General features: G+C 36.7%; 1 protein-coding gene across 2 annotated transcripts in view; it reads right to left on the bottom strand.

The window, feature by feature from the left end:
• Positions 1-273: 273 nt before the first annotated feature.
• The window catches only part of SYNPO2L (synaptopodin 2 like), an 83516-nt gene continuing 71896 nt past the window's right edge, over positions 274-11893 (bottom strand). For both annotated transcript variants that reach the window (XM_075216694.1, XM_075216695.1), the window contains one exon: positions 274-7897. In XM_075216694.1, the coding sequence (XP_075072795.1) occupies positions 5622-7897 (2276 nt within the window). In that variant the 3' untranslated portion in view covers positions 274-5621. The remainder of the gene's footprint in view (positions 7898-11893) is intronic.

Below are 11893 nucleotides of genomic sequence, written 5' to 3'. Positions count from 1 at the left end.
ATCTATGGTTCAGGTCCTCTAAAATGTAAAGAGTTTGATCTCATTTTAAAGCTTATTTCACCAGCATTAACCCGGTTTCGTCACAGTAGCGATCGCATCTAGCTGGCATGTGTAAACTTTCTGTGTGGATAAGGTGTTCTTGTTCACGTAACATATATTTATGGTGGCTTATGATATATGGAATTATGCATACCGTTTCCCTCCATTTTGTTTATTTGCCTTTTCTGAAAAAATTTCAAAAAATATATATAAAAAAGTCAATGACACAAAATGTATCTTTTCCTTGGACAAAAAAGAGTTTATTGAACACTTTAGAAATCTATACTCAGCAGTGCAAGACAGCAAGTAAACATTCTACTGACACCTTTTGATGCTCAGTTCTCCAGTCCCAGTATTACACAGTGCCATTATCTTCAAATTAGTTTCTGGAAACTAGTTAAAAAAATGCTGGAGTCAATTCAGATGGAAAGGAAGTCACATTCTAGTCTTGCAATTTTCTAATAAGTTACTGTATTTAGTAGAAAAAAAAAAAAAAGCTAAGCAGTTGTATTTTCAAGATCAAAAAGCTTTTTGTTGGACTTTTTGAATGTTTTACATTTGCGTTCAAATCATCCTTGTACATTACTCCCCATCTCACACCAAAACAACACCACCTTCACTTGCTTTAGTTTAACTTATACAGTCACAATATTAATCCAATGCTGGATTTACAATGTCTGTTCTTAAACAACAGTTTGAAGGCTTATTTCATTTATAATCATCTACAGGTGTCAAATCAATCTTGCCTCTGAATCCCGATCATGTGCATAGCTCAGATAGAGTTTGGACTTCAAAGATTTCTCAAGAACACTTTGTATTGATCTTCATAAGCAAACTTAGCAAAAGCATTTTGTGAAATCTTTTCAAGCTATTCAAGCAGGTAGGTATTATGAATGTCTAATGGTGTTTTATGCAATACCACCACTTAGATTTTGTAATGTTATGCCTCAAATGGTGCAGAACAAAATGAATGTTGTTGACTTCCAATGGTTTTTATGCTCTGATGTTGTCCTTGCTCTAAACCAACTTCATTACATCACACACACACACGCACACACGCGTACTTGTCACATAGCGGAGGAAGCCATTTTGTGAGCCAGGCAATATTCATTAAAACGCAGCCCATAAATTTATTTGGAACTAGAGACGTCACTGAGGCATTTTATGGTGAATATTCAGAAGTCATGTCAAATGTTTATTAAGACGCCAATTCCTAGTCAATTGATTGGTCTGTGGATTGGTTCATCCACAAAATGGCTGTCTTCAGAGGTGCACTTTAAGATCAAAATTCCTGTATTTTACCACAATGTAGAATGTATTATTTACAACTTATGATTGGGTTCAAATTGTGTATTTGGTGAATGTAACAAGTTATATCTGTGTTCTAAGCTGCTGTATTATTATCAGATATCAACTATTAAAATAATATAACAAAATGAGAATCTCTTACAAAGGGTATATGCTGCCTGTTATTCCAATAAACATCACTGCATTCATATGACATCAGCATATAATGCTTGGTGATTAATATACAGATATGGGACGTCTTATTCAGAAGGCTTGGGATTTAAGCTTTTCCAGATAAGGACTTTTTCCAGAATTTGGAACACCAAAGTCTACTAAAACATATTTAAATATTCCCTTTCTTTCCACGCACAGCACTAGCATTCCTTTCCTTAAATTATTCTAAAGAGCTCCTCATGGTATCTACAGGATTAAACACCTGGGGCCTGATTCCTCTTTGAACACAAGTCCATTTGGATGACGCATCTTGCGTGAAATTGCTCTGTGTCTGCCCCAGACCAGGACCAGAACACCAGAGAATGCAATTGCATGCAGTTCATGTCCACATGCAAATGACACTTCCACTGCCTACGATGTGAAGGGCAGAACAGAGGTGGGAAGGGTCTGGGGTGGTAAAATGTATAGTCAGGGTGACAAATGTATAGTAAGGGTGTGCAGAGGTAGAGCGTATGCACATGCAGTCAACTCAAGTTAAGGGCATCTGTTAGGTATGTGTTTTTTAGCCATATCATTTTGCATCAGCTACAGGACAGGTGTAAGTGCCGACTGACTACACATATGATTGCCAAAAGAACATCCTGATTTATGTATTTCATGTAAAAAAAAATAACAACATAATAATTTAATATTATTTTTTATAATTAATTAATTTAAAAAATTTTTTATCAATGATTATAGTTTTAAGAGTTGTAAATTATTTTTCTGAATTTTTTTTTGCATGCGTTCTAATGGGACTTTATATTGCACATATGCATACCGTGTTCTGTCTGTCTACATACAGCAAGTAACGTTTAAACAGAGTCTATTCCCATTCAAAAGGAAACTTTTGTAGAGATCCACTTGTATTTGAATACATGCGTATGTGCATACAAGTTACGTGCAATTTATTTGCGTTCACATAGCGTTTGAAGATGAATCAGGCCCTTGGTGATCAAGTCTGTGCATATAATACATAATCACAGAAATACAGAAATAATTAACTTTATTTCTTTCAATATTTTGGAACTATTTTGATAATGGGTTTTTGGATATATTTCTCAACTGTCTCACATACAAAATTTGTTAGGAAACAATGAGAACTGTACATTTTAAGAACTACACATTTCCCAGATAAGTCACAACTGTGACTCGTTTTTAATCATCTGTGTATTACTTGCTCCATTTTTTTAAAAAAAACTGGATAAAGAGAATTTGATCTACAAATAAACATAAATTCTCAGAAAATCTAAAAAAATTGTACTAAAACCCTAAAATAAGACACAGCAGTTTGCTTTTAAATAAAAAAAAAACTACAATATCACATAAAAAGCAACTGTAATAGTTCTAAAACACTGGGTTATCCTGCAAAATCAGAATTGAAGAATTGAAACGATCTCAATGCACTAGGAAAATGGCATAAATACATAGATTCAGTTCTGTCAGTCTATCAAATTACACATATAGAATTCAGCCTTTCGACCAAATGTTTGCGTTGTTAGAAAGGGAATGTTTCCTAAACCATCTCTGTGGCGAGAAAAAATGGTGAACTGCACATTATCACTGACATTGTATGGGAAGATTAATTGTTACATATGTTTACTTCCTCGGTGTAGGCAACGGTCATATGACACAATCCATGGTTAACATGCATAGAAAACAATCTGATTATCGTGACATGGCAACTAATATTTTATTTTATAAGTACTGGCTCGGATTGCAATGGGGTGTATATGACTAATATTTACTTTTAGATGCTAAAGGTTTCTAGAAGCATGTTAAATACAGATACACATTTAAGGAATCTTGTGGGAAACCTAAAGGACTATTTAGACAACAAAAAAATCTTTGAACATGCATTGCTTCTTTATGTGTGCAGGTGTGCCTTTGTATTTCAAAGTGTATGCTCTTTTCATGGTTTTTGGAACACCCATGTAAATTAAGTCAGCTCCTAGAAAATATGATGCGCTATAAAACGTGCATGGTGGACACACTAAAAGCGTCACAACAAGTCCAACTTATTACCATTATAGGGCCATCCTCTTGATTAATTTAAACATTATGGTAAAATACTGCTTAACTGGTTTAACTTTACATTAATCATGAAAGTAAGGGGACATCGGGGCTGTTTTTATTACATATGTTTGAAGTTTTTATTATATTGGTCAAAGTGTGCATATAAGTTTGCTTTCCAAAAAAACTGTAGCTATAAGGTACAAAATCTATCAATTATATAGTATAGGAAAAAGACCTAGGGGTATATTTACTAAACTGCAGGTTTGAAAAACTGGAGATATTGCCTATAGCAACCAATCTAGTTATTCATTCTAGTTATCATTTATTTTGTACATTCTACAAGATAACAGCTAGAATCTGATTGATTTGCTATAGGCAACATCTCCACTTTTAAAACCCGCAGTTTAGTAAATATACCCCCTAATCTTTGGGACCGCAGAGATGGCAGGTAATTCAAGCCTTTTTGTGTGGAGGAAAAAGCTGTGCACACCGGTAAATACACCTTCTCTACCTCTTTATCTTATTTAAATAATCAAAAAGCATAAAATGACATTTCATTTCTATACCTCACTGTAAAACTGCCCAGCTACTCCCATCAGCCAGCGGAAACTTTTGCACCACCATAGGCCCACAAACCTTTGCTCTGGCCGTAAAACTGGGTGCAATTGTTCAAAATTAGGAGCGTTCAAAAAATAACATTTGCCCGTTTTATACTTGTGTGGTTCCTGAATGACCATTTTAGACTTCAATTTTACTAGGATTGTGCATTTACAAGCAGCATTAAGCTAGGAATGAAAACTTGCAACAGGGAACATATGCTTTATTTAACAGTACAGTAATGAACTTATACACTGGACTCCAGTGTCTAGGAAAGCATGGTCGTGCTGTACTACATATTGTTAATAGACATGAAAGATATATCAGCTATGATTTTACATCAATTTTGCAAATGAAGCTTTGTTATTTGTGTTTGTTTTTTGTTGCTATTGTTTTATCTATCATGTTTTGTTTTTTTAACTAAGAAATAATAACAAATAAATCACTGCAAACATATGTCAGTTTAGAACTGTGTTATAAAAAAGTCAGAGTAACTAATATTTTCCCACAATGTTACCCTGTACTTGTAGAATGGGAAGTATCACCATATGTTAGTAAATAAATGCAGCCCCAAACTACAATATAATATAATGTGCATAAATCCACGTGACAATTGTCTTCAGATAAAAGAGACATCACACTTTGTAAACAAAGGCATCATATACATTTTGAGCACGGAACACAAAATGATTATGATGTAGAAACTGTGTCAAACTGGCATGCACACACCAAGGAAACAACATTAACATGCAGTTATTTCTCAAACTGCTTAAAAAACGCTGGGGAAATCATTGCAGAGTGACTATGATTTGCCTATTTTATAATCCAGTCCAACAAATGTACTGAGACGTTCCAACATTTTCAATCTGGCTCAAGAAAAGAAACTTCATGCAAACTAATGTCTCTAAATACATTTTAGATAAGCACTAGTTCTTAAGAAAACAATTCTTATCTTGGCAGATATGTGTGTAACTTGTGTCACCTCAAGTTGGATGGTGGTATGACATAAAACAGATTCTGCATTCAAGCCCCTTAGTTCTTGTAACCGCATCAACCTTTAATCACCATTGACACAATGTCCATGTTCTATATCAACCCATCTCTGTGCATGCTCTTTCTTTAAAGAGCTTTACATTACTTCCCTGTTACATTCTGTACAATTCAAAAGTTTTATTGCCTCCAAAGTGTCTGAGTCTTTATTTTGCAATGGCATTCATTTAATAGTTCATCTTATGCTTTCCTTCTATAATCCATCAACAGGCCTCTCATGCTCTTCTTTCATACTTCCTTATGTTTACTTTGGTACGTTATAACAGTCTTTGCTTAATACACAGGTGTCCAGACTAGACTACAAGGATGATAAGGATGTTATTTTGTGCACACATATTACAAAACAGCTAAGCAAAAAGTTCTTCTAAAAGCGTTTTCACTAGAGGGTCATGAACATCAATGAGATGTAATCTGCAAGATTAGAAGTGAACTTTAGCTGGTCTCCATACATTCGCCTGCATCCCTGTTTTTGCTGCAGAGAACCTAGGTTTTGCTACCTGGATTCTTGAAAGTGATGATCTAGGGGAGTTGAATGAGTTAATAGGGCTAAGTACTGAAGCAGCTCTAGTATTCTGTTGAGCCTCCTGGACAGGAGCATGATAAGGCACCGGCAATGTAACATTGGTTGGCATAGGTTGGCAAGCTACATCGGTTCTCCAAACTGGTTCTGCAAGAGTTGTTGCAGATCTGGGTGCTAACACTGTAGGGGTCATATTGACTGATGACGACATTGGTGTTGGAGTTGAGAAGCGCTTAATCTCGTGAGCTCTAGCGGTTTTCACGGGTACTTGCCTAGCTGGGGTAACATTACATTTTTGTGTATCCTGACTGTTAGAAGAATCACCAAAACAGAACATGGCTGAATTTAGCTGGTAAGGCTGATGACGCATAAAATCAATGGCTTGCATTCTTGGTTTGCCCGCAGGACCTTTTTTTACTTTGCTGTTAAATTTGCTGCCTTGAGACTTGGATGCTGCTAATGGATAAAATGGAGACACCAATGGATTATATGCAATTGGAGGTGGTGCACGAATATTAGATGAGTATTTCCAAGATGATGGAAGAGATGGTGTTGGTGATGGTGTTCTTGGCCTTGAGTTAGGCCTAGAGCTAGATCTATGGTCCGAATCCACGACAAATTTGTCCATACGACTTTGTCGTTTTGCAAACAATTCTGCTCCTTTGCCTCTCAACTGGGGCATATCTTGACCTCCATTCACAAGTTGTTCTGATGTTTTTAAAATGGGTTTTGGAGCCACAGGTGGAGGAACTTTAAATTTTCGTGCTGAAGATTGCATAAAATTGCAAGCTTCAGCTCCTAAACTGAGAAAGTCCTCTTCTGGGCCAGACTCAAAGCCTGCTCCATGTGGCTCTTGTTTTGGTTTATCATCTATATTCTGCACCATAGAGAGTAGCTCTGGGTTAGGTAAGTATTTCTTCTCCTCTTTTTTGACAAACATCTGTTTCCTGCCACCTCTCTTTCGAGCTTCATTTAGGATACCAGTGCGCCCAAAAGGTACAGAGATTCTCTGTTCTCTTGAATTTACAGTCTCTGGTGATTGATTCACATGGGTAACTGGTGAGATATAAGGAGTATCCTTCAAAACACTGGCTGTTGGACTAATAAACTGTGGCACAGTAGAAGTCAATGGGGCCACTGGAGAGGAATCTGTTACATATGGCTGGGAAGCAACCATTTGAGGTCCTGGTTGACGGGCGGGAGATGAGAGATATATTGAAGCCGTAGTAGTCCTCGGTGTTGTTGGAATTGAAAGGTTCTCTTTTTCACTTTCAATGTATTGTGTTGCTGATGATGACACAGGTCTCCCTGGTGCAGGAATATAAAGTGATGCAACTGAGCTAACTGGAGCCTTTGGAGAACCTGAAGATGTGCCATTTGTAAATGGAGTAAATGGTGATGGAGCAACATTTTTCACTGGTGAACTTTCAATTTTTTTGGTTGGGGTAGGTTTGAACACAACTGATGAGGCCAAATTCCGTTGTCCAACTTGACCTGGGGTAAATGGTCGTGCTGACCTATTGAAGATGCCACCTACAGCTACAGATGTTTGGGCATTATCATTTTGTGGACCTTGAGATTGCGGTGGGGCTAGTGATATTTTAGTGCTTGTCACTTTAGTGTTCTCTGAGCTCTGAGTCTCATGGCTTCTATCGTAATTAACCAGGTGTATTACATTTCCGTTATTCATTGATTTTCTGGGAGGGGCAATTGGAGTTTTCTGACGCTCTTGCGGATTTTGTATTGGATTGTTGTCAACCATCTGTTCTGATTTCTGTCTTTGCACTTCAAACAGTGCTGCTCCCTTCCCAGATGCCTCACTCAGGCCCTTTTCTTCCTGTAGCTCGTGTTCCATTTTAGGCTTTTCAATGTCCAAATAGGTGCTGTCCCAGTCTGAATTGTTTGTTAGACTCCGTGCATCAGAGAATCCTTCTTCATCAAATTCTGATTCACTTGTTGGGAGAACACCGTCCTCGTCTTCGTTGTAACGATCCTCGTCTACACTTCCGTAACTCACAAGAGTATATTTCTTTGCTCTCTGCCGCCTCTTCTTAAACATAAGAACACCCTTTGAGTGAGGATTTGGAGCATCAGTTAGCAGAGATGCGATGGTTCTACATTTGGTTCTAGCCTCCTTGACGTTTTTCTCCTGTACGCTCTCACTACGGTGAAGTTCTGCAAGACAATAAAAGAGACATATGGTTTAATTGCTAATCTTAACATTGATATAGTCCAGTAAAGAACATAGGTCCAGCAACATGGGCTACATATAGATTAATAAGCATAAAGGGTGCAAATTTACACCTGGAAAAACCATGTTGCAAAGTATAGGGTACAAATGCAATATTTATTTTTACATGCAAGGAAAATACTAGCTGCATTTGCATGCAACACACCAGCACTGGGCAACTTTATTTTAACACTGCAATTTATAGTTGAGCTACATCACGCTTCTTTCCCAACTCTTATCTGTGAAAAAAAATAATATACCCATTCTGAAACGCAACATGATTTTGCTAAGGTGCACCATTGCACCTTATAGCCGTATTTCATATTCAAAATATGGCCATATATATAAACATACTGGTTACAGGGCAGAAATGAGAGAATATTTGTATCATTAAACCAATACTGTCTTCAATTGAACAATATACACACATCAAGTTCAACATTTTATAAATTCTAATTGTGTTGATCCAGAAAAAGGCAAAGCAAAACCCTCAGAGTGACCATTACCAATTTAGTAACATCATATGAGCAAAACTATTAAATTAAGATTGTGATTGAGAATTCATAAATTTGTGTTGTAAGCTTTGGCTTCTGTAGTTTTAAAGCACAATCTCAACTTCCTGATGTGCCAATGATCCCTGCAGAACTGGTAATACAGATGACATTACTAAAAGGAGGAATGGTATGCCGTATTTATATCATATAACCATGAGCAATGCAATATTCATTTCTGCACTACGAAGCTGATCAACTGGTACTCTGCATTTAAAGTAACCGTTCATTAAACTGAACCTATCATTATTACTTTTCAGTTAACTATCACCCTGTCTTTCTCTTTAAGTACTTTTATCGCATGGGAATGAGCCAGACATATATTCTACAGGCGTTCCAGTATATTCAAAAATATAGATGAACTCTTCTCACTATAGCATAAATGCAAGAAATACATTGATGACAAAACTCCTCATATCTTAAGGGAGCTGTAAGATTCTTATTTACTTATTTAAACCAGCATTCAGAACACTAAATCCTAGACTAGAGTGATTAGCATTTTAAAATAAAATATCTGAATGAATAGCTGAAGCGACGAGAAAGGGAGAACTTTGTCTCCCTTACACTTTGTTACAGTTATAGTAAACACAATCAGCCCAGCAGACAATACATAAAAGGTTACGATTCTGAAAAGGAAATGGTTTTGCAAGAAATTATAAATAAATATTAATATTAGGGAATAGCACATGTGAAGTCTTGAAATGCACTATTATGCTTTGCATATTGTCATGGCTGTAACAGTTTTCCTGTTCTAAGAACAAACAGAAAGACATAACTACAAACTGCTAGCCTGTGTCTTCAACAATGACAATGATGACTACACATGGATTTTCATTTACTGACAAGCACAATGAAAAGCAATGCAGTCAGGGTGGTGTTACCATTAATTGAAGCAGGTCAACCCACTTTAAATACACTTCTCTTCCAAAGCTTCCAAAGCTCTTCAAATTGTCAAGTCTATCACTCAACACCTTCGCCTGCAGTACATAAAGCACTCCAAGCCAAATCACAGATAAAACGTAGATGTATTTCTTGACATTCTACTATCATATTCATAGAATAGGCTTCTACTTGACAATTACAATATACTCTCTCCGTGCGTAGAACAGGCAAAGACACACAATAACTTCAGCTAACAGAAGAGTATCACATTGCTAACAGTAGGAGATGTGATTTACCTGCATAGGGATTATCTGTGCTGTGGTAAGAAGATACCGGTGAATCAGGCATGACATATACACCATTAGAGTCACAATGTTCCATAAAGAGAACGACAAGGGACAAATGCACTCCGAGCTGGAGCTTAACCAAAGTAGGAAAATCTCCCCAGCTCTCTGCTGCCCTTTCTACAAGCCTTTTTAAGTCCCCACTTTTGTCTCCCCTGGCATAGCTGTTGGGTTCACTGGCTCTCAGAAGCTGATGAGATCATGGATTCTATTTATATGTGCCTGGGCTTATCGCTGGACCAGGCTATGGACATTGTCACCTGTCACTTCAGCTATGTTCCTCTTCTCCTGCGATTGAGTTAGAAAGAAATAGTTTCTGTCAGCCGCAAATTTCCTTACCCCCCCCCCCCCTTTAAAAGGGGTGTGAAACAATGATATGTATTCCAGTCTGGAAACATGAGGTCAATGCACTTAAAATACTGCTCTTCCATAAAAATCCTGATAGGGAAAAATCAATGTTTCTCTTGGCTCAGTAAAACATAATGGGAGAGAGATGCCTTTGCAGGGGAACAATACCATTGTGAATTAGAAATCTGATGCATGTAAGTTAATGAATAAAAAATTTTAAGACACCATTTTTAATTATTTCTCTGCAAATGTAATTAAATATTAGAAGGTGATGGGCACCCAAAAATTTTTTTGCAAGCTCATATTTGTACCCCAGTTTTTGCATACATGATAGGATAGTCAAGGGGTTCTCAACTGGTTAGTGGGTCAGTATGTCATTAAGAGCTGGATACAAGGATCATATTTCCTTAAAACTAGAGCGAGGTCATCTTTAGCCATTTTTAAATATTATCTAGTTAAAGACTATCCAGAACATAGTCTTTATATTAATAATACTTAAAATTATAATAATAATTATGTTGGCCAGCATAATAATCTTTTAATATGTTCACTATACTTTTATGTATATTCTCATGATATGGCCATTCTATTGCTTGCATTATTTATATAAGTATAATTGGTCCTGTATTTTATATTGTTGTTAGTTTGAATTTCTTAGGAGACTACATTGTTTTTTGTATTTTGTTTTGTCATTTGGAAAAATTTTATAAAAATAGCTTGATCCAAAAAAACATGATAAATATAATTACAAACATATATAGTGTTATGTAAAAAGCCTGTAAGCTATGGCTTTGTACTAATACTATACTATACTATAATAATAAAAAGAGCCCTATTTTCCTCTTACTTTCTTAAAATAATTAATATCCAATGAGGGTCATAGAAAATAAAATAGGCAAAATTACATTTATTGAAATACAAGGTCCAAAACTGAGGCAGTAAAGTGCTTTTCTGGACTTTATACTGTAGCACCCTTGTGTGCAAAATGTGAAAGTATTACGTGTGCAGTCATCAAGTCAAAAGAAAATTGTTTGCCGTTGTTCAGGAACCACGTACAAAAGAGGTGCACAAAATTACTGTGTCAATGTGTTAATAAGTCTATCATTGCGTACACATATTGCAGTGCGGTTGTTCAACCTAATCATGGGACAGCTGGCTCTATGAACAATTTTTGCATGGTCAAGTTGCACAGATCTTGCCATCTAGACATCAGACCAAACGACTGGAACTCGTAGTAAAAGTGGGATCCTTCCATGTCCATGATGACTGATGACTTCACACAACTGTCACTGGGCCTCTTTGGCTAACCTGATTCTCCATTATAATCAGTCAAATCTGAACCAACCGGATTTAAATCATTCAGAATGAATGTTTGAAAGATCACACGTTGTGGTGCTAAATCTGACTAATCTGCTTGAAAGCTACAAGATCTGGAAATATGTTGTGAGATTTACGCTGATAATTTTAACTGGACTCTTTTGTTAAAAAATATAGACTATCTCGGACTGGTGTAGCATTGGACGTAAGCATCTTTTTTTGTGCAACATACACAGTTTGGTACTGCGCATGTGCACCAGAAATGTGTAAGCGCATAGTTCTTATGTAGAAACAGGTGCGGCTTACACCACAACTCATTACGTTTAGAGAGACGGATGGGTGGAAGAAGGGGAGTGCAACCATAGGCTAAGTGCAGTAAGACCGTGTTCACCTGAAGGCGACTGCGTCTGACACATATGCGCCTGACAGGAGGGTATCCCATGCATTTGCTTGAGAACAGGTTCAAAATGAGCACTGATGATGATGATGACATGAAAAT

This window comes from Mixophyes fleayi, chromosome 6 (assembly GCF_038048845.1).
Source record: "Mixophyes fleayi isolate aMixFle1 chromosome 6, aMixFle1.hap1, whole genome shotgun sequence".
NCBI classification, from domain to species: Eukaryota; Metazoa; Chordata; class Amphibia; order Anura; family Limnodynastidae; genus Mixophyes; species Mixophyes fleayi.
Note: the sequence above shows the minus strand (reverse complement) of the source record. Positions and strands in the feature narration are given on the sequence as shown.